This window comes from Bombyx mori, chromosome 8 (genome assembly GCF_030269925.1).
Source record: "Bombyx mori chromosome 8, ASM3026992v2".
NCBI classification, from domain to species: domain Eukaryota; kingdom Metazoa; phylum Arthropoda; class Insecta; order Lepidoptera; family Bombycidae; genus Bombyx; species Bombyx mori.
The window spans coordinates 14803559-14828093 of record NC_085114.1 but is presented as its reverse complement, the minus strand read 5'-3'; the positions used below and the strand labels follow the sequence as shown (position 1 = coordinate 14828093).

The window sequence follows — 24535 nt, the reverse complement described above, 5'->3', positions numbered from 1 at the left end:
CTATTGTGTAGTATAATCAGTTGCCGAAGCGTGCTTCCAGAAAGAGTGTGCGACGCGGCTTGGCTCACGTACGCAGGTAGGAACCGAAAATCGACCAAACTAAGTTGAAGTTGTATACGCGTGAAAGCGACAGTCAGTACGCTATTGGGATCAGTTTAAAAGTGCGCTACGTGATTAAGATCGCGTGAACTTTGTTAAACTGTTGATATTCAACTTACTGATTAGTAAGAAAATTGATGATGAAATTCTTGCTAAAAATTTTAGTTCAATAGTTAAATACTCTGTGGTAAAAAAAAAATTATATAATTTGTGTGGTGATGCTTAGGATTCTTTGTTTTTTTTACTGAAACATCAATTAGATTAAAGGTCTTATATCCAGTTAATTGATTACTTCTGTTCTTATGGTTTCACGATTTCTTTTAGTGACGATTTATAAATTAATGTTATTTTGAAGATATTTCTTCTAAGAGTTACTGGTGATTTTAATAAATGTTAATTATGTGGTAAATACATTTAAACATTCTAATCATAGAACACCTAACAGTGTTAAATACTTGTACTGTTTATAATTTGGATCGTTTGGAGCCTCTGGGTCTGCGGAGGGACTTCGGTTCCCTCTGTATTTTGTACCGCATGGGGAGTGCTCTGAGGAATTGTTCGAGATGATACCAACGTCTCGTTTTTACCATCGCACCGCCCGCCACCGGAGTAGAGTTCATCCATACTACCTGGAGCCACTGCGGTCATCCACAGTGCGTTTCCAGAGATCTTTTTTGCCACGTACCATCCGGCTATGGAATGAGCTCCCCTCCACGGTGTATCCCGAGCGCTATGACATGTCCTTCTTCAAACGAGGCTTGTGGAGAGTATTAAGCGGTAGGCAGCGGCTTGGCTCTGCCCTTGGGATTGCTGAAGTCCATGGGCGACGGTAACCACTCACCATCAGGTGGGCCGTATGCTCGTATGCCTACAAAGGCAATAAAAAAATAAAAAAAAACTATGCGTACGTACGTACATTAAGATTCACTAATATCAAAGGATCATGATCGTTCTCTAGTTCGACAATTAGATATAAATGTAGTTGTTGCGCGCCTAGAAATTTCTCGAAGGTTATTTCGATTTATTAATCAATATTTATTTATTTAAAAGTTAGCCGTTGTCCAAAGAATATTTATTAATTTATAATTAATGCATTTTCGATTGTTAGCTGCTCAAATTATTTATTAAAAAGAATGTAATAAACGCAAGTATATAAATATTTAGTAGCAATCATTTAAAAAAGAGTTCACGCGATATGGAAATGTTCGAAACGTTTTTAAGTTCTATACCGAAAAATCGTTATGATTTTGTTAATGAACTCGAGATACCGGAAGTCAGCCTGTCACCTTACGTCTGGACTGAGCACGAAGACTGCTTGAGCACGTCTAGCGACAGCCTGCTCAACAGTACTGTCGATGACTCGGAATCCGCCCATCTGAGTCTGGACTCGAGCTTACCATTGTCCAGAGCTATGACTGACTCGGAAATCGACTATGGATGGTATAGACGGGTTAGTGTGACTTTTATTTCATATTTAGGTGGTAGGACCTCTTGTGACTGGAGGTAGGACCTCTTGTGAGTCCGCACGGGTAGGTACCACCACCCTGCCTATTTCTGCCTTGAAGCAGAATGCGTTTCGGCTTGAAGGGTGGGAGAGCCGTTGTAATTGTACTTGAGACCTTAGAACTATATCTCAAGGTCGGTGGCGCATTTACGTTGTGGATGTCTATGGGCTCCAGTAACCACTTAACAGTAGGTGGGCTGTGAGCTCGTCCACACATATAAGCAATAAAATTTTTTTTAGGTATGATGCGATATTTTTTTTTAAATAAATTGCTGACAGATGTCCCGTTTCGTGAGAAAACTGATTATTATTTTACTATATAGGTACTGTGTTATATATATTTTTTAAAATGTTGAAGAAGAGTTTTTAGCGGTAAGAAGTGTTCTTTAGCATTGCTGGAATATGTGACCCTGAAAAATCTGATGTTTTCCATAGAACTTAGCAGACTATTACTGGTGGTGGCATTGGATGTCTTGTGAGCCCGCATGTGTAAGTACCACAGCCCTGTCTATTTCTGTCGTAAAGCAGTAATGCGTTTCGGTTTGAAGGTTAAGCTAGCCGTTGTACTATAAAACTGAGACTTAGAACTCATGTCTCAAGGTTGATAGGGAATTTACGTTGTAGATGTCTATGGGCTTCGGTAAACTTATCGCCAGCTCGTCCACTCATCTAGGCAAATAAATAAATAAAACATAAATAAATCAATACAAGATGAGGTCAATGTTTCTGTTCATTGCAATAAGAATTGTAATAATATTTCCATTTAATGTACCCAGAAGCATGCTGTACGCCCATAATTACAAACTGACAGCGCTTAATTCTGATCATACTATGATCACATTAGCTAGCCTTAGATTAAGCTTTCTAGTAAAGTACTAGATACGTCTTATAATATTATGCGCAAGGTTAATTTAGAGTATTTTTCCTTTTTCCATTGTAACTGATATCTTCTGGTGAACTGGCGTTGTTCGATTTTATATAAAAGTCTACTATATTTTCTAGTTTACAACTGGGCAGACATAACAATTATATAAGGCCAAAATGAAATACTTAAATCACGGAACAAATAATTAAGGTACTCTAAGTACTTTTTTCTTTTCTTAAGGTAACTTTAATTATCTATTCCGTGACTCAAATCTTGGACACGATTGCAAGACGATACTCAGTTTATTGCAAAAAACGAATCGAGGTCGCGGGGTCAGAAGGACGACAACATCTTTGATTGTTTGCTAATCAACGGTCGATGTTATTGAACCAGTAGAGTTGTGCACTACGCGAGAATCTCTATGTATATTTAGCCGATGCTCAAATTTACAGCCAACCTTAATATAATCTTTCTTTTCTTTTTTATTCTACCCAAGCTTAGAGCCTTGAGTGGCTATATCAGCGTAACCTTAACTAGTAGGTGAACTCACGGGGCTCAAACCTGACGACGTTGCTAACACGAACCCTAGCAAGAGCCGTGCTTCGCAGAACATACCATATTCATATTCAAATTTGAATGCATTTTGAGACTTCAACGTTAACATGTGACATTAATTCTCTGTTCCTCTGATAAATGCTTAACATCAGGTGGAAAATGAGGCCGTATGCTTCTTGGCAGCATCCAATCGTTTTGCCATAAAACCGTACACGCTAAATTAAAAAACTTATGTTTTCTATGTTACAGTTGAAAAATAGAAATACGCGTGATCCGTGGGAGGAATTAAGAACAGCTCTGGACGCGTTTCCACCTGACTATCTGGATTCATTATGCAGGTATCACGAATAAGTTAACTGTAATAACAGAAGGGGAGTAAGGGGAGATCGGAATGCTACCTTCACCACCTTCATCGGCAATGGCGACCGAGCAATGGCGGTATAACCATACACACCCGTCAGGACAACCTGTACGGAAGAGGTGTCAGAAACCTTGGGGATCAAATATCCCCTAAAATGCTGGTGCAGAAGGCAACGGGAAACCACTGCACTAATTTCCCACGAGAGTCATGAGCAGGTTGTATCCGACTGATGCATGACCACGACCACTCTGTCAAGAGTGCACGAATAGGAAGAAGAATAACAGAAAGGGCATAGAAAAAAAAAACTTCAAACTTTTTTTGTGAGCATAGGTCGGAAATTTTCTTCGATTTTAGAAAGTTGTAGACACGTAATAAAAATTCGTCTATGACCACAAAAACTGTAAACAGAACTTCGAAACATCGGAAATAATATAATGACTTCTTCTTTTTCTCCACCTTATCCCACTAGCGGTAGGCAGCGGCTTGGCTTTGCCCCTGGCATTGCTGAAGTCCATGGGCGACGGTAACCACTCACCACCAGGTGGGCCGTATGCTCGTCTGCCTACAAGGGCAATAAAAAAAAAACTAGGTGGGGTCGGCACAGCTAATTTTTCTCTTCCATTCTCTTCTATCAGTCGTCATCTCAACACTCACTCCTTTCTCTCTCATATCGTCATTCACACACTCCATCCATGTCTTCTTCGGTCGACCTTTTCCCCCTCTACCTTGCACTACCATTTCCATACATCTCCTAGTCACATGCATCTTCTCTCTACGCATCACATGTCCATACCACGCTAACCGTCCGCTCCTTAATTTTTTGCTTACCGGGGCCACTTTCACACTTCCTCTGTTAAACTCATTCTTTATCTTGTCCATTCTTGTCACTCCACACATCCATCTCAACATTCGCATCTCTGCCGCATGCACTCCTCTTTCATGCTTTGACAAAATGACAAAACCAATTAATTAGTCATAAGCTATTAAAGAGAGGACTATTTAAACAGAAACAACATTTCTTTGTACGAGTTTCTAGGAAAAGAGGCCACAAGTAATTCCGTCATTTTCTTATCGTTAATATATGAAAGGCACTTTTTGTAAAATACAATGGATGCATTGTTAAAAAAGGATTATTGTCTAAACTTATCTATATATTAATACGTGAAGCAAAAACTTTGTATCCCTTTTTACGAAAATTGCGCGGACGGAGGAGTATAAAATTTTCCACACTTATAGAGAATATAGAGAAGAAGTGCACAATGCTAATATTTTTTTTAAATAACGCATAAAAGATACATTAAATCGATAAAGAAAATATTACACACACTACATACCATGTATTTGACGCACACACACATGCATACTATTTATTGTCAAACTTTATTTCATGGCGTCTGTTGTCAAATTGAGAATAGATTAAATATTGTTTGCCTTTGTTAATATTTTTTATAGTGTAGTCTTGGCGTAATTTGTGATTATAGAAGTATAAAATACTAGCGACACGCCCTCGCTTCGCTTCGGAAACATTAAAACACACATGAAACAAAAAAATAAAATAAAATAAAAATAAAAAAAAGTAGCCTATGTTCATCAGGGACAATGTCGGCTTCTAATGGAAAAATAATTTTTCAAATCGGTCCAGTAGTTTCGGAGCCTATTCGAAACAAACAAACCTTTCCTCTTTATAATATTAGTATAGACAATCATAATAGTGTACAAACTTACAATTCCAATTAATTATAGTCGAATTTCGACTACTGCGGGACCTCTAGTTATTATAATTTTACATGTCTGTTAATTTCAATAGTTAAACTATGCATTCATTTCAATGTTTTCCCTTTTTTTTATTTCCCTTCTTATTATTGCCCTTGTAGGCAGACGAGCATACGGCCCAACTGATGGTAAGTGGTCACCGTCGCTCATGGACGTCAGCAATGCCAGGGGCAGAGCTAAGCCGCTGCCTGCCATAAAGTACTCTCCGCAAGCCTTGTTTGAAGAAGGACATGTCATAGCGCTCGGAAAACACCGTGGAGGAAATACCCTTCAATGAAAATGCCGGCTAAGTTTTCATTTACCTTGTATCCAGCATCAAGATACTTTGATTTAGTTTATACTGTCAGGCGTTTTATTGAATGTAATATTGTAGTAAATAGACTGCGATTCCCGGGCTTCAACCCCTAAAGAACGTGTATACCATCCAAGTTGCAGAAATGACGTGCTGAGGCGGATGTAAGGCAGTAATACCACCTGGCTCGACATAATCTGCAGCGAGTACGTGCGAGGAAGCCTCAGTATTTTTTTTTTATTGCTTAAATGGGTGGACGAGCTCACAGCCCACCTGGTGTTAAGTGGTTACCGGAGCCCATAGACATCTACAACGTAAATACCACCACCCACCTTGAGATATGAGTTCTTAGGTCTGAATATAGTCACAACGGCTCTCCCGCCCTTCAAGCCGAAACGCATTACTGCTTCACGGCAGAAATAGGCAGGGTGATGGTATCTACCCGCGCGGATTCACAAGAGGTCCTACCACCAGTAAAAACCTTCCCTTCGTATGCCGCTAGGAGCGCTGTTCCAACTCCAGACACACCGATATTATTTAATAATAATTAATGCTTCGCGGCAGTAATTAGCAGGTTAATGGTACCTACCCGTGCGGGCTCACAAGCCACCCAGTATATCTGTTTAATTTTTATTTATTATGTTGTTTGTCCAGCAGAAGTCATATCAATATCAAAGGGCTGGAGCACTGTTGATCCATCAATTACTGCGACCCAAATGGATCTATTCAGGAAACAGATGACGTGTTCTTCTTCAGACGAGGCTTGTGGAGAGTATTAAACGGTAGGCAGCGGCTCGGCTCTGCCCCTGGCATTGCTGAGGTCCATGGGCGATGGTAACCACTTACCATCAGGTGGGCCGTGCGCTCGTGTCTGCCCACAAGGGCAATAAAAAAAAAGGCTGCAATTGATGATCTTTTATTTCAGTTTTCAAGAACCGTCATCGTTAACTACAGAAAGTGCTTACGTTCGCGACCGTGACATTCGGTACGATGAAGAACTGCGCATGAAGATGGAGAGATTCTTTGATGAAGAGTGTCGGGTGTTTACACCTGACGATCCAGGACTTTACGAATTGCAAGAGGCATTGGATGAAATAGATTTGCAGGTATGGGTACTGTGCCATTGTTTTCGACTGCTCTGGCGTAGACCGGTGTTATAAAACAAAAGAATGGACTGTATTAATACGATAGTTGTAATATTTGGTTAATTTATAAAAAGAGTAATAAGCAAGTGTCGCGAGTGGCGTTGCTGCACGAAGTCTCGAAGAAGGTGTAAATCCGCGACCCCGCGCCGCTGTCCTCCTCCCGGCGCCCGCGCCGCGCGATTGTCGATGTCCGTGCATCGACAGTCATAATCACGTCGATATCTCGCGCAAAACAGAGTGCTTTAGCTTGAAGGAAAACCTTAATACAATAAAATTCGTGATTTTGTCCTCATGTTCCAAGCAAAATAGCCAAAGCCAAAGTAAAGAATATACACATGAGTTTTATCTGATACATCAGATCGAGATAAGTCAGATACTTTCCCCACGGAAGGTATTGTGAATGAACTCTTTCAGTGAAGTTAACTTCTTTTGACCCGAATCTCCAAATTTCAAGGATTTCAGGACGCCATACCCGAACAATTATTTGTGGCGTAAAAAAAATTTGCTGAGTCTCTTTTTCTACGATCAAACAACTTTCACTTGTCAACTACATATACCTATCTACTACTATCGATTCTATCCTGGGAGTTAATAGTAAAGACAAGAGGTTCATCTAGGGTCAATAGTAAACAGCGTCTTAGTTCTGTTCCTGGAATAAAAGATGTCCATGGGCAACGGTGAGCTACTTACCATCTAGTGGACGAACGTGTGGTTGCAAGTTTTAAACGATTGTATTGGTGGCAGGGCGTATTGTAAGTCCACATGGGTGTATACCACCACCGCTGTTGCGGTTTTGCGAGGCAGAAATTACACAATACAATTAACACATTTTTTTATCGCCCTTGTAAGCAGACGAGCATACGACCCACCTGATGGCGAGTGGTTACCGTCGCCCATGGACTTCAGCAATGCCGGGGGCAGAGCCAAGACGCTGCCTACCGAAAAGGCGTGTTTCAAAAAGGTTGGCGTCGTTCACAATGTAATTGCCCACAAGTTCGTACAAAAATAGCTTAAGTTTAAAGCAGCTAATCCATTTTTTCAGAGTCTGGAATCCGAACTCAACAGCCTCGCTTCGATCGCAAAGTAATTTTTAAATATGAAAATTGAAAACCGATTTACTATTCATATCTCGTATGCACCACGATTTATGGATTGTTAACTAACGCTCATATTTTATATCGTCATTAGCAAATAACCAAACGCGTTGTGAGTATGTAGGTACGTACATATTTATCGTTTTGTTTATTTTGTAACAAACTTTATCAGACATGCATAGCAACAAACCTCAAATGTCAGTGACAAAATTAAAAAGATTCCTCAGTTTTATCGAATGCACTTTTGAACTCATTTTTATTTTTTATTTTTTATTGCTTAGATGGTTGGACGAGCTCACAGCCCACCTCGTGTTAAGTGGTTACTGGAGCCCATAGACATCTAAAACGTAAATGCGCCACCCACCTCGAGATATAAGTTCTAAGATCTCAGTATAGTTACAACGGCTACCCCCCCTTCGAACCGAAACGCATTACTGCTTCACGGCAGAAATAGGCAGGGTGGTGGTACCTACCCGTGCGGACTCCCAAGCCGTCCTACAGTGATTACGCAAATTATAATTTTGCGGGTTTGATTTTTATCACACGATGTTATTCCTTCACCGTGGAAGTCAATCGTGAACATTTGTTGAGTACGTATTTCATTAGAAAAATTGGTACCCGCCTGCGGGATTCGAACACCGGTGCATCGCTTCATACGAATACACCGGACGTCTTATCCTTTAGGCCACGACGACTTCAAATTTATATTCAATATTAATACCTTTTAAATTTTTTGTCATGATGCTGCCTCTGTTTGACTGACTCAGTGGTGCAGTAGTTAGCGGGCCTGACTGTTGCGAGGATCGTGGATTCGATTCCCACGTCGGCCCAACATACGCACGATGTTTCGTTTTCTTGGTCTGGGTGTTTGATACTGAACTGTCTTATGACGTTACCGGAGCTTATCGACATCACCTATATAAATGACGCCGCACAGTTTGAAAACATGAGTTCTATGTCCCAGTTACTGGCAATACCGTCTTTACCATAAGGGCACACGGGGCCCGTGCCCAGGGCCCCCATTCTCAGGGGGCCCCGAAAGACCGACAATTTCTCTCACACGTTTATTCTCAAAATATTTTTGTCGAGCACATTACACTTTTTTCACAAATCAGTAATACATATGAGTCGACTATTATCAAAGCCGGCAATGTGACTTTTGGACAATTATTGGTAAATCAGAAAAACGAATTATTGACTTTGTATTCCATTGGCAGTCACAAAACTCTTCTGAACGACATCTTAGATAAATAACAGGTTAACTATTAACCTTTATTTAATGCAGGTTTCGAACCGTATTCTTTGAAGGAGACGATTATATTCAAATCAATCTGTATTGACATATCAATAAATTTGAAAATATCAATACCTTTGATAATAGACGACTCATATACTACAAGACATATACTATACCTATAATAGAAGATTTTGCTCAACAGAAATCCCGAAAGAAACCGTTATCGAAATCGTAACCAAAAAACCAGCAGCATTATATTATCTAATATCATCAATTCTAATATCATTAATGACATATTTTATTATACTGTATTTGATTAAGTATAATAAATGGTCATACTCAGTTTTTTTTTTAAATTATAATTAGCTTTTTTTACTTTCCAAAAGGGTCTCAAATTCTTGTGCCCAAGGGCCCCGTCCTAGTTTAAAACGTCCCTAGTTACTGGTGGTAGACTTCTTGGGAGTCCGCACGGGTAAGTGCCACCACCCTGCCTATCTGTCGTGAAGCAGTAATGCGTTTCGGCTTGAAGGGCGGGGTAGTCGTAACTATACTGAGACCTTGGAATTCATATCTCAAGTTGGGTGGCAGCATTTACGTTGTAGATGTCTATGGGCTCCAGTAACCACTTAACACCAGGTAGGCTGTGAGCTCATCCACCCATCTAAGCAATAAATAAAAAGTTTTAATAATAAAACGGCTACCTTCCAAGCCGCGTTGTTGCTTCACGGTAGAAATAGCCACTTTGAGAAGGCGGCACGACATGAGAACCCTCTTGTCGTGGCCGCTGGAAACTACATACCCGATCCTGTAGACCGAAAAATAAGCAGTCGACGTCGCCCAAAGCACGTCATTACGGATCCTCCTGGTCCATTAACGGTGCTTTTAGGCACCACAAGCACCGGTCACCGTCGTCGTGACCCGTCGAAAGGCTCGACGAGCGAATTAACCCATAGACACAGCCCAGAGTTTCTCGTCGGGTCTTCTCAGTGGGTCGCGTTTCCGATCCGGTGGTAGATTCTGCGAAGCACTGCTCTTGCTAGGGTCAGTGTTAGCAACACTCCGGTTTGAGCCCCGTGAGCTCACCTACACACGTTAGGGCGAAGCTGAAATAGCCTCTCAAGGCTATCGCATAGGTAGGGAAAAAAAATAGGTAAAAATAGGCGGGGTGGTGGTACCTACCCGCGCGGACTCACAAGAGGTCCTACTACCAGTAAAATACAAGTAACAATAAAACAAAATTACATGTGAAAAATGCGTTTTAATGAAAATGATTTAAAACATCACAACAATTTCACCTCAATATTCTTCACTTTGTATTACATAAACTACTATAAAAAACGGATGTTACAAAAATATAATATAATACCGTTCACTGAAAAAAAGAAGAAAAAAAAATAAAAATATTTGGTATTGCATGAAATATTTTTTAAATATTAACAATGAGATTCGAAATAAAAAACTTAAGCAATAACTATCCGTGGACAATGTAAACACAACACTTAAACAGCTTCCCATTTTATTAAATGTTCTCATCTCTTGGAATGTTTCTATCCAACGCTAAACACGCAATTAAGTATTTAAAATAAAGTTATTTGATACTTACTGTATGTGAAATTAAACCTTATATATTGTAAGATAAAAAATTAATATCTAAACAATGGACTTAACGACCATAGAGAATGTGATTTTTTAATTTTATTGTACAAAATCAAATTGACATCCATAGATAATGTGTTGTGTTTTTTATATTATTGTACAAAGAGTTGCAGTATTATACGACACAGTTCCAAGGAAATAATTTTATGCGAACCAGCATTTATAACAATTGTTATAAAATTTATCGAACACTTTCATATGTATTGTTTAAATATTCAGTAAGCATATGCTTAATTAATAGTAGTAATAAAGCATGCGTTATAATTACCAAATAAGATGCAATTATATCTTGTTTTGAAAATATATTTTTAAGTCTTTTTATCAATCCAACAAAGCAAACATAGCTTTCGTCTGTGTGTGTGTATTGGGTGAGATCAGTATAGATAACCTATAAATCGATGCCTCCAATGAACACTACTCTAAGTCAAAAATTTTAAATTTTCGGTTTTCACGCAAATCGCTTCACTATTTTAAAAGTATTACAAATCATTATTGATGGGATTCGAAGCAAGAGTAAATCAGCTGGTTACACAAGCAAAAACCATAAATATATCTGCAATAATAAAGATTTTATCAGCTTTTTTCGTTTAAACGCTCCTCCTGTAAACCTACGAATTTGGAGTTAGCGTAGTGTTCATTGGAGGCATCGAAATATAATAATGGTACTTAATTTATTTGTGTACATTCACGCTTAACGACAAGCTTTTCATTGTCCTTTGCAAATGTTTTCAAATGCATTTTCAAAATTCGAAAAATATATTTCTCCAGCTTAAAATTGCATATTATTTCTTTATTTAATCCTACAACTTACGTAAACATAAAAGTGTATTCAATGTTTTCCTGTTTAAAGAAAATCAGTAACAGTAACTTCATAACATAAAATAAAACAAACAAAAAACAGAAAACTTATGTATGTATGTACCTACTCTTATTTTTTTTTTTTTTTTAAGAGATTTTATGACCTGGTAACTGAGACCTTTAAGTCATTTCTTATTTTAATCTATATTCTTAATTTTATGAAAAATGATATTATGGAGTGAAATGAAATGAAAATGATTAATTTGAGACATTAATCAACTAGGATGAAATTAAATGAGATGATATGAGATGAAATCTAATCTCAGTAAAATGGTGGTCATTTACTAAGATTTTTCAGTGGACTTTTTGGAGGATCCCGAGAAGTTACGTCCAGCGGCTTTGTTTCATTTTCCCACATTTGTGCACTTTCACAGATATTAAACGGTTAATAAACCACCATTATTACACATTTAAACCCGAAGAAACACTAAATAGACAAAATAAAACAAATCACACAACTTCACTCCTCGCGTTCCCGCCAAAAAGTCCACCTACTCTTATTAATAAAACATCACCACAGACAAAGTAACTTATAATTAAAAACCATAAACAACAAATAAAAATATTTTATCAACTGTAAACTGGCAAGAGATTCTAAACATAATACCATATTATTAACGATCACTATATAATTAAAATATTTATAATATTTAATGTTGTCCATGAGTTTACAATAACGCCGTATTTTTTTAAACTATAAAACAAAATAACTAAGGTAAACATATTCGAAACATTATCGGTTATACAATGGATTCGATTATAAAAGTGATACATAAATCAGTTTCAGGATCATATTTGTAAAATAACGATCAGAATTAATTTAAAAAAACACGTAAAGTCAGTCCGGAAATCAAATCATCGCGAACCGATATGCATTAAAAAAATATCAACAACTCTATTCTCATATTTTTCATCTTAATAATATAAAAAACCTTTGCAAATACAAACCCAAAATTTTAGTAACTTATCGCACTAAAACATGTTAAATTTTTTTCTAAAAAAAAACTATTGATTAAACTGTCCCTTATTTCCTAAAATCACTTTAATATAAAGCATTAATAATAAACTTAAGTAAGCGGTATCATTGGTAGATATTGGCAGAACGGTAACAGCATAAGGCCAATACGTTCTTAACAGACTGCCCATGCCGATAGTGACGTTCCGTAAATTTGTTTATGGCAACACCAAAAAATTAAGCATTAATAGATCAGTTGCTCTTCGAATTTTGTTGTGACACAATTAAAGAAGTGGTCACATAGAGAAACAGCGCATTTTTTGCTACATATAATTTTTTTGCGGGTGAACCGAATTCATTTTTAACATTTTGTAACAATTCCGAAACGTAATGTTGGATGAGCAAATTTTTTTTTAGTTTTAACAAGGAATATCAAATTTAAAACAAATAAAATACAATTGTTTAATATGAGTATCGGCGCAAGTCAAGTATTATGGACTTATTCAACGAATTACATTCCAACATTAAAAAGTTCTAATGTTTTCGGCACTTGTGATCCGCAGTCCGCATGATGTTTGGTTTTTAGATTAAATTTTATCTGCGCCACATAAAATTAAATCATCCATTTGTTTTCTAATTATACTTACTTCTTTGTTTGGAAGTATTGACGAGTCAATGTGACGTAAATAACTACATAGCTAATGATAAGTAAATAACGATATAAAAGCATAGAGACAGATCAACACGTTTCGCATAATCTGTGACCACGTCTTGTCTTTTTAGAAATTTCCTCGGTTTCTGCTACAATAAAAAAAAAAAACAAAAAATAATAATTTTGGAATGTTTCCTTTGTCATTAAATTTTATGCAATTTCTTACGATAAATAACTCCAGAATAATTTGTAATTCGCGAATATAACTACATAGATATAACTCATGCATCAAAGGGAGGAAAATTGTTTGCCCAAGTACTATTCATATTTTAAAAAGTAACAATCCGTATTGTAAATCTCACCCCTAACGCGTACAACCGTTATAAGTACATGGATACACTGGAAAACAATTTTAAGAATATTTGTTGCAAAAACATCGAATTTTAGCTCAAGATAAGTGGCCATACTGTGAATTTGGTTCTATTGTTTCGATAAAATGAATTAGTTTATTGAATATTTTGGTTTTTGTTTTCTTAACGCTTCTGATAACGTATCTCTGGTATTTGTCTTATTGACATCCGATTTTACTATTCGAATTCGTTTTCTGCACTGTTTATATTATGAATCGATACTTTTTTTACATACCTACTTTATTTTTCGATTAAAAAGGTGTTTCACTTTTCAAATCGATTTGCAATCGAACCTCTTTTCTTTTTCTCGTTACAAGATTTAAAGACCCAAATAGCATGGATCATCGCGTCAAGTCTCGTGGTGAAACTTCTCCCAAGTAAACATAACATTACTACAGTGCACGAACCTACTTTTGGCAGTAACAGTAACTTTAAAAATTCTCTGGATACAAGGCGAGAGAACATATGGGCCAGAACCAATTCATGCAACTATAAACTTAGAGGACCGTAACATAAGTTCAAATTTTCAACGGATTCAGTACGCATAATAATATCGGATTCATTTCTGTCTATATCCGCGTCTTTCTCGCAATAGATCGACCGCTAAGAATTATTAACACTAAAGCAACTTCTTAACATATTTTCGTTCTCCCAGTCTTAATTTTCTTCCACATCACAATATACAGCACTAAGCTAGCGTTCAGACGACTATTTTATAATAGTATAACCATAATCTACATTTTGTCTAGGAATCAAGATTGAACCCGTTTTTCTGTTCACGGATGCGCTTCAACTATTATATAAAAATCGCTAGGCATTCGTAATCGTTACGACAGACTGTTATTATTTCGAGGGGCTATTGGCTATTTGGTTAAAGCAACATTTTCGCAACTATCCAGAAGAGCTGTTTAGAGTTGGGAAAAAATATCGTAACAAAAAAACTTCTTCAGTTATTTTGAATGGGGTAAACTTAATTGAAGTCCAATTAAAAATGTCGAACTGTTGATGCTGATACCAAATAAAACGGACTTTTAATTAAAAAGATAAATATCTTATACCTTTCAACGAGTAATTTTTGTATATATATAATCTGAATCTCGGAAACGGCTCCAACGATTTTCACAAAATTTAGTATACAGGGGATTTCGGGGGCGATAAATCGATCTAGCTACGATTTATTTTCAGAAAATGCTGTTTTATTCGTGTTTTCAATAATCAACTTTATCGATAATCAACTTTATGACTCTTCCCGACATCTATTGGCGAATAATAATACTATTTTTCTTAATTGAGGACAACTAACCGCTTTAAAGACAAAACAAGATGGCGTTATCAAAAAAAAAAAAACCCGTGTAAAGCTCGGTCATCATCTAGTCGCGTATTAAACGAAATGTTGCTTAAGCCATAATGATACCAAACCCCTCGATATTATTATTTATTATAGCACTGTCTATAGCTATAACACATTTATTGTGTTTTGGTTCGATCTTTTACGACCAACCCGAGCTCTTCAGAATTTTCAATCATCGCATGACATAAATTCTAATGGAAGGAAATGGTTAGCAGCGCCCAAGCACCGGTGTGCTTAGTGCGAGTTTTTTAACGTTCTCGATAGCGTAAAAGTTAAGCCAGTTTTTTATGCAATCGGAACAGCGCCCCTAGCGGCAAACGTACGCAAACGATCCCATTCCATACAAATATGAATTAACTTTTTCGCTATCGAGAACGTTAAAAAACTCACACCAAGCACACAGATGACGTCGAAATCACAATTTAAATATTTTTCGTTCTTACCCAAAAAACCTGCGAACGCACTTTTTTATAGCAGAATAAGATAAGACAATCATACTAAGCCACGCGGGTTTGAAAAAGGCTTTCAGTTCAAAAGTCTACTGATTTTTTAGGAAGCAATTCCGAATGCCGAACGTGAATAATAAAAATATCAATCACTCCGTATTTCGTCTTGTCACTAACTAAAGTAATTGAAAAAACAGTATAATATGGAACGAACTTATGAATGTAAGCAACAAGTGAATGGATTGAATTGAATCTGTTCTATGATCAAATTGAACGCTTATTATAAATAGTTTTTTATCTAATTTATTTCTACTATAACATTACCTATACATTTATTTCTCTCTGTAGTTTTCTTAATTGAAATATCGAGTCTGTTTATTTATAAGATATTTTATCACTATAAACGTTAAGTGAACGAATGAAAGGAATGGAAAGATTGAGACGAAAGATTTCTTGTATTAAATATGTAGAAAGAATTAGATTTCAAAATGTTTCGATTGTGAAGAGTGTAATCACGAAAAAACGAAGAATTGATTAGTGTTAAGAAAAATAATTATTTGAAAATTTCAAGTTTAAAATTAAATTTGGAAAAAATTGTGTTTTGGAAGAAAAAAAACAATATGAAGGCTATGCTGACGTGTTAGTAAATAACTTGACCTTTCGGTTAAAAAGGTAAGACAATGAATGGGTTAGGAAACATTGAATAGAGTTGTAATAATTATTGAAAAACAAATTAGTGTGTTAGAATTAGAATTGTAACGAAAAATTATGTTTTTGATTGCTCGACTCTTAGAAAGTATTATCTTTAGGAACATTAGAACTAGTAAGCATAATTATCATTAGAATTACACAATAATGTATTTAAGCTATAATTTTACGATTCGATGTAGCGTTTTTGTACCAAGATTTGTTACAGCGAAGAAACATGTATTAGCAGACATGATTACGAGACGATTTGAGTAACTTTGAATCGTTCACAGATAGTTGTTTTGTTTAGATTTTGTATCAATTTACATGCCATATCAAGTGTATACGCAGGAAATTGTTACTTCTGATATCATTGGAGGTTTAGTAAGATTATCTTTTAGATTGTCTTTAATGTTTTATGTAAAAGGATATTATCTATACTAATATTATAAAGAGGACAGATTTGTTTGTTTGTTTGTATTGAATAGGCTCCGAAACTACTGCACCGATTTAAAAAATTCTTTCACTGTTTGGAAGCTACATTATTCCCAAGTGACATAGGCTATAATCTGTTTTTGAAAAAAATTAGGGATCCTTATTAAAACTCCAATATTCTTTACATCGCGTACCCTGCGAAAACTATTCATGATGGAATAAAATAATGTACTACGACTTTGTAGAACACATTATTATTTACAAAAAGTGTTCCGACAGCATATGTGTAACTATTATAGTTATGCCGCAATAAGTGTTCTTTTATTTAACAAAATAAAACAACGTAAAATATCGTTGAAATTTTCGTTAAATACCCGAGCGGAGCCGGAGCGGGCCGCTTATGTTCGTAATATTATGTACGGTGCTGACGTTTGAACTTTTGAAGGTAGTTCAATAACACAGTTCAGGCATCAGGACTGCGTTCTAAATCTTATTCCAACGAAACAAAGTTACTCAGATCGATATAAAAGAGCATGTACAAAAATAACGTTCTGTGCTCATAATTAAAATTTATGATAATTTTATAGACTAAGTGCGAGAATACTGATGGCCTTCTATGGCGAATAGATCACACTGAAATTTAATCATAATAATCTCTCATTTATTCTTGGCTTAAGAAATAACCCTAGTGGTTAACTTATTATTATAATATTTCGTGGATTTATTCTGCGCATACATTTTCCAAACAAGACTTTATAAACGTGAACGGTTCGTCTTTTTCGAACACTCGCGTTAGTGAAAATGTGCTTAGTGCGAGTTTTTTAACGTTCTCGATCGCGTAAAAGTTAACTCACATTTGTATGGAGTTGTAACAGCGCCCCGAGCGGTAGCCGTAGGTAAACATTCTATATAACTTTTACGCTATCGAGAACTTTAAAAACTCGGGACTAAACACAGATATATTTTAAATATAACGCTGAATTTGCGGACGGGCTAAAATTCCGCTCATTCATTGATAAATCGTTGAAAAATTGGCGCGACGAACAATTTTAAGCAATAATTTAGTATTGATTAAATCAGTAGAAATAATAAGGAACAAAAAAAATATTTCATTGCTCTAACAATAAAAATAAATGTAGCTTCATTAGTTCAGATTTTTGATCTTTGGAGCTTAGAAATTGTTAATGATAGCGGTTTTTTTAGAAATCTTAAAACAACCGCGCTTAAAAATTTCTAAGTTCAAATTAAATACATTTTTATTTCTGTACTAACATTTTTCTTGAAGTTACATACAGCCGAAAAAATCAGAATTACTTTTCGTCCCTTATTTTTTCCACTAATGTAGTTGTTTGATGGAATGAAGATCTATTCTCAATATTAATACAATGCCACATCATTCATCATCGATGATAATGATGATGACATAAGCGTGCACTTTTCGCCATATAAAGCCACCAGAGAAGAAATATAAAGTGCAAAACACGCCATTATTAATTATGAATAAGATATATTATAGTAATAATTAATAAAATTTACGATTAATTGACATATTAGCACGATGTACGCAAGACGGACGATTTTTTTTTTATTTTTTTATATACGATTTATATTCTATTTCTCGCATACGATGAAAGCACAACCCAACTTTAGAATTGAAGTAGCTTAACCAAAACATTTGAAGAAAATCAGTTTTATACTTTGAACCACTTATAAAGATGTATTCTATCAGTTTATAATATCAGATAAAAAAAAAATTAAAACTATATTTTAGTCTAAAACAGGACAAAGGTTTACTTTCCGTATCTTTTAAATGGAGCGCATAAGTACCTGAAGCTTTAAGGTTTGCGCTTTAAGGCTTAAAGAGTTAAAAATCGAAACTGAAGGATTACAATTTTTCAATTACATTTTTGGCGTTTACCAAAAATCAAAGATTTTGGATTAGGCCACTTCGATTCTAATGGTGCGAAAAGATGATTTAGGCATAGCTTTTGTTGATGTATGTACATGGTGTTACTTTTTATTATGAATATTAATTAACTCTATATGAATATTAGTTACTAGAGATAGCTACCGTGTTGTATCTGTTGCATCGATAGTCAGCTTTTAATGCGATCTAGGAGACAGATCATAGCCAATTTCAAGGACAAAGTTCTGATGCTTCAAGGGACGGATCATTTGAGCAGCCCGTGCTGCGTGGTTTATTGTGAGCTAACCAAGCACCCTATATAACAACAAATCGTAATTTTTGTAATCAAATCCTATATGGCTCAAAGAAGGGGTTTTAATCACGACAATAACACCACGTACATCCTACCTAGTTAATGCAATTTGAAGAATAAAAGACACGCAAAGGCAAGACGTAGAAGAAAGATTTAGAAATACTCGAAGAGGGAAATGTTAGGGGGTTTTTTTTAACTCTTATTTATTATTTAATATCTAAGGCTCTCCTGATATGCACACGCTTTGTATACAAAAATAAACGGCTCTGTAAATTCACAACAATATAAACTAGTTACATCGAGAACTTTCGTAACGGGACGGTGCGATGCGAGAACGTTCCAGCCCCTGACGCCACAAACATATAGTTTTCATTGTATAATCATTAATTAATTAACACTTTCGACATGCAACAGACTTATAAGACTAACCTTTTTTTTTTTTTTATTGCTTAGATGGGTGGACGAGCTCACAGCCCACCTGGTGTTAAGTGGTTACTGGAGCCCATAGACATCCACAACGTAAATGCGCCACCCACCTTGAGATATAAGTTCTAAGGTCTGAGTATAGTCACAACGGCTCTCCCGCCCTTCAAACCGAAGCGCATTACTGCTTCACGGTAGAAATAGGCAGGTTGTGGTATCTACCCGCGCGGACTACTATTACATACATAAGCATATACAACCTTGTCTTGTTTCCTTTTTGCATGCGACAAGTTAAAATATGTTTTTATTTTATTTTTTTATTGCTTAGATGGATGCCCGAGCTCACGGCCCACCTGGTATTAAGCGCTCACCGGAGCCCATAGACATCTACAACATGGCTGGAACATTTTCCCACGACCTCTCCGAGCTGTGTAGTATTTTATTTTGTTCTACGTCACATCTTAATGTAATATTTCATTACGAACATCTGCTTTTCCACAACTCAAACATCTTACAATGCATATATAACATAACATATATCATATATCAACCTATTTGGAAATGTTTTTTTTTATTTGTTTAGCCTTTAAACGCTCTGTTTTTTGTGTGTAATAGAAATATTTGTTCAGATATGAGAGGAAGAGAGACCGCTGGAAGATTGTGAATGTAGTCACTCCTGGAGTGGGCGTTGCTCGTAACCTGGTAGAGTGGTTTCTCATTAAAAACCTTCAGTTTTAATACCATCGTATTAAAACTGAAGTTACGATGGCATTATGCATTTCTCAGTCTCTTCTATGAGTATGACCCCAAAGTCTACAAATTCCTAGTTAGATCTGTCTTATCATTCGAGTCTTGTTGTATCTTGTCTATGTTGTATACATTTAAAGGCTAAACTACAAGTGTCTGCGTCGCGCCTTCAACGTTACGTGTGTGATGCGTTACCTACATAACATGAATAATATTTAAATTTTCTATTATAATATTGTCTCAACATGAACCTCGTTTTTAAAGCGGTGGACTAACACTCGTAAAGATAACGAGTTCCATTTAAAGTTTATCGAATGATTCTTTGCTAGACGGACCAAGGATCTTGTCACCGACCCGGATTTCTCGATGACATTAACAAATACGCATTTTTTTATTGTCTCTGTATACTGATGACCTATTTTCGCGTTCCCTGCGAAGGACTTTTTTGCCACAATTCCAAGGCGACTACTCGTTATCAGATAGACCGTAAGCTTGCCTGCGCACGATAGCGATAAAAAATAGACTAAGGCATATCTGATAGTGAGTGATCAATGATCATTGTAGCTCAAGGTCAACCGCTACCTATATATTCCGTCAAGATAAAGCTTGTCTCAAAGCTCCTTCAAGTAGAGTTCAATGACCGCGAGTACTCGTAAATGTAGTCCAGTGTTTGGTGGGTGCCGTTTAGAGTCAAATGTATAATTTAAGTTACTTTTGTCGATTTAATGACGTCATAACAGTTCTCGATAAACCCTCATGGAACACGCTGTATATATTATAAAGCTTGACACTCTGCACTACTGACTTATAATAATATTATACTAAAGTAATATTGCGATTTCCTCAACGCACCAGTCTCTATACAAAACGTACGTATTAAAATATACACGCATAGTTTCCTTAGCTTAATGATTGAATGACGAAAAAAAAAAAAAAACATTATTAATTTATGGAAAACAATAAATCACAGTGTCGAATCACGATTACGTTAAATAAAATTGTCATCGACGTAACGTTACAATGAGATCGCAAAATGTATTGCCGTACGCTAAAAATATATCAAAATAAATTAATCTACCGTCACATTATTCATTATTCGCTAAACAACTTGAAAACACGACAAACGGATAAGCAAAACTTTTTTCTAAAAATTGTTTTGTACACTGAATATAATATCTAAGCTTCCGTTTTGATTATAACAATAAAAAACTTTGTATAAATATGTATATCAAAAAAAGTAAATGCAAGCAATGCTTTTATTTACATTTTACAATCGAATAAAATAGAAAAAAAAGATCTTGGCGGAAAATCATTATGAATCATGATTCATGTAACGCGTTGACATTACGAAAAAGTGAAAATTTTACAAAACTAAAGTTTTTTCTCTCTCTCTCTCTCTCGTTGGTGGTTAAAAGCTTAAATGTAGATCGAATTATTTTCTCATTATGTTATATTAAGCATGACAGTAGCTTTTACCGGTAGGCATTTCGGTTTTTACCAAATTCTTTCCATCTTCTTTTTTCTTTATGATTGAGGTTTTACTGGTGGCCAGGAGGCCTTTCCAGTTTCACAAGGACAGGTGGACGAGGGTTCAGTCAGAAGGGACGGGATTTGCTAACAGCTACCCGAGCGCCTCCAAGAGAGACTTAACACCTCAAGAGTAGCTGTTTCGGGAATGAATCTGCTACCGGATCGGAAGTTTCCCATCATCAAGAGAGCGCAGTATTCAGAATTTTGAACTAGTCGATTAGTACTAAAACATTAGAAATCGAAACCACGCCTTACGAATCCCTTAGCCTTTGAGTTTCATTATGAGAAAATATTTCGTTTCAATAACTTACAAAGTAACAACAGGCTCTGCGGCCTTCAACCATTAGTCACTCTATCGCACCGATTCGACACACATACACGTTTGTCCTTTTAATTATTAACCAAATTGATATGTCACACATTACCCTTTCGCCAATTAAACAAACAAGTCTGATGAATTTTATTATCTGTGTCGATGGTCAGGTCTCGTCGCGAACTGTCAACGTCAAATTGACACAACTGTCAGTGGTGTATTTAAGGTTCTCGTTTGATTAATCTCGTGGTAGGCATATTCTTTTCTGGATATTATTACCAACCAGTCCCGTCGCGTGGTTTCGGAATGTAAAACGTTCCATTTTCCGCGAAATAAAGAGTTCCCTTTGTCACACTCTCGGGACCATAAACAACCGGCCGACTTGAAAATCCGTTACTACGTAAATTAAGAAACCATCGCATACATTTTCGTATTTGTTACAGCAATTATGTCACTTATGCAGTGTCACTGCGCAAACACAAACTGCACAAACTCACTTTTGTGCGAAATATCATCGAAATCTGTTCGGGACTAATTGACTTTTTTTTGTAGTATAGAAAAACAGATCATCAGTTTTAGATAAAAGGTTCAGTTTGAAAATCTCTCAACATGGAAGTCTTTGGGCCGCGAATAAAGGAAACTAGTTTAGTTATTAAAAAAAAAAACTGATAGATAGAAAAATTTTTAGACCATCGACATTTTGATTCAGTAACAGCAAAGAAGACAGATGCACGGGTATTCGCGAACTGTTCCCTTCGTTCTTTTCCAACAACCATAAAATACCACAAGGAACCAAGAACCATAAAGCAGTCTACGGTTGAAATGTTTATGCAAAACTGAAACAGGCATCGATGACGTCATCTGTTTCAAGAAAGACCCAAGATCATGATAAGAATCCTGAATCGGTGCGATACAGTATCCTAAGGTTAAGTATGGACGAGAATCAAACCCTCCTCGGCTTCCCCGGGCCCGGACACTCCGTCGACCTGATGATCGAGCCGCCGAACACCTCCCGCGGTCGAATCGGGTCCATTTCCATGAAGCCCGGATTCAGAATGATGTTAGGCACTAGTTCAATTAAATCCTGATCGTCCCCGTAATCTATTAGGTTTAGTTAGGTTATGTTAGATACGTACCGTCACCGTGTGCGTGTTTGTTTGTTAGTGTGCGTCCCCGCAGTCCAAGCGTGCGATCCAAGCGAGTGCGATAGAGGGGAAAGAAGAAAAAATCGAATGAATAAAAAACTTTCACTTACGTAACATACTCGGCATATTAAATTAAATATGCGGACATGCGTTCAAATAAGACGTTTTAAACTCGCTTCCACATTAATAAAATGGTCAAGTGAACCAAAGGCTTAATGCTAGTGTGCTGAATGATATTCGAAAAAATATGTAAAAGCGAGTTCAAATATCTATATATCAGCAAATTTAAATGTCATCATTAGGCCGATAAATGAAAAAATCAGAAGAACGTTTTCTTGAAGCACGACTCGTCAAAACTGCTTTGAAAACGCGATATTGTACACTACTGAAGCGTATCGATAAAAATGTATACTAAAAATATATTAGCTAGGTTATTTTAATAAGAATTAAAAGCTGAAAGTTTTAACTAGTCTAGTTAGAACTAAGTAATTAATGTATCTTTTAAATGTCAATCTGTCTCTATAGTCTTACATGCTTTTTTTTTGAGATTGTTTTACGGCCCTGGATGCGAGTCCTTATGAGCCCGTGTTGCTAGCGTATCGAGCGTACACAGACTGTGTAGTCTGACAACACAAATTAAATGTCACTTCTTATTAAGACCGTCAAGGGTTGTGTAAAATAAAATAGAAACTTCTCGACTGAACCTATTCGATAGTTACAATAATTATTCGAGAAACCTTATTTATTATACGTCTACTAATATCTGAATAGATTTTTCTTTATTGAATCTAAATTAATTTTTTTAAAGTAATTTTTCCATTTTTTTTAGAAAACACTATTAAGCAACTACTCATAGGTTATGTAAATTTAATTAAACATTCTATTTTTATTTTTAGCTATGAAACTTATTATTATTATTAATAAATCTGCCTGTATTTTCGAAGGAATGTATTAGTAGTAGCATAAAAAACAACATTTTTCAAGCTGTAATTCGATACAGCTCTTTCTCAATGCCTTGTGATTTCATTAGCGTATGACAGCCGAAGCAAAATTATAATAGAAAAAAAAATATCGATCTAGCAAAAATGCCTTTTACTTTTCAACCGACGTAAAAAAAGTTTTTAGTTCGATTGTTTTTATATGTAGATCGGTTTGTACAGGCATTTGTTCAATGTTGATGTAATTATTTAACCGACTTATAAAAGGAGGTGGTTATTAATTCGATTTTTTTTTCAAGTGCTTTGCCACGGAACTTTTTAGGGGAACCGATTTGACGATTCTTTTTTATTTTAAAAACTATTGCTTCTCGTGTGGTCTCATTTACATGCTATCGAGATCTGATCAGCAGTTTTGAGTTAGCCTTAATAATACATAATTAATTGAGTTCATCTACATTGATTATATTCTAATTTTATTTTGTGAAGTTAGTTTTTTTTTTGTAAACAAAATGTTGTTATTTTAATGTATCCTTCACGAATGAGCCCTCTATTGTAACACACTACTTAATATTATTGATATATTTATGTCAAAAAGTATTTTTAACATTTACCCTAATGAATTGTGGTTTGCTTAAATGCATTGTTGAAGTATATTTAGAAATTGTTAATTGACGCTCCGTAGCATTGTTGGTCCGTATTTTCGCATTCTATCTTAAACTAATTATAGCTTTTAGTGTAAATATTATTTTTATAATAAATACTTCCAGTGGTACATAATTATTAACCTTAAAAATTTAATAAATGAAATAGAACATAGTTTTTGCGAAACTCTAACGTCAGTAACG

At 35.9% G+C, this 24535-nt stretch overlaps 2 protein-coding genes across 4 annotated transcripts in view; one reads left to right on the top strand and one right to left on the bottom strand.

Annotated features, from left to right (window-relative positions):
• Positions 1-146: 146 nt before the first annotated feature.
• LOC110384780 (uncharacterized) lies at positions 147-11356 on the top strand. Of its 2 annotated transcripts, XR_002430178.3 has the most exons (5): positions 147-1549; positions 3273-3361; positions 6375-6555; positions 7637-7812; positions 9128-11356. XR_002430178.3 is itself a non-coding variant. In XM_021346282.3 (4 exons), the coding sequence occupies exons 1-4, from the start codon at positions 1295-1297 to the stop codon at positions 7679-7681; spliced, it is 570 nt and encodes a 189-aa protein (XP_021201957.1). In that variant the 5' UTR covers positions 147-1294; the 3' UTR covers positions 7682-11356. The 2 variants fall into 2 exon arrangements, 1 of the variants encoding a protein (XP_021201957.1); XM_021346282.3 differs by having other exon boundaries at positions 7637-11356.
• LOC101743581 (cell adhesion molecule DSCAML1) overlaps positions 10164-24535 on the bottom strand; it is a 70297-nt gene continuing 55925 nt past the window's right edge. For both annotated transcript variants that reach the window (XM_038012302.2, XM_038012301.2), the window contains one exon: positions 10164-22708. In XM_038012302.2, the coding sequence (XP_037868230.1) occupies positions 22551-22708 (158 nt within the window). In that variant the 3' untranslated portion in view covers positions 10164-22550. The remainder of the gene's footprint in view (positions 22709-24535) is intronic.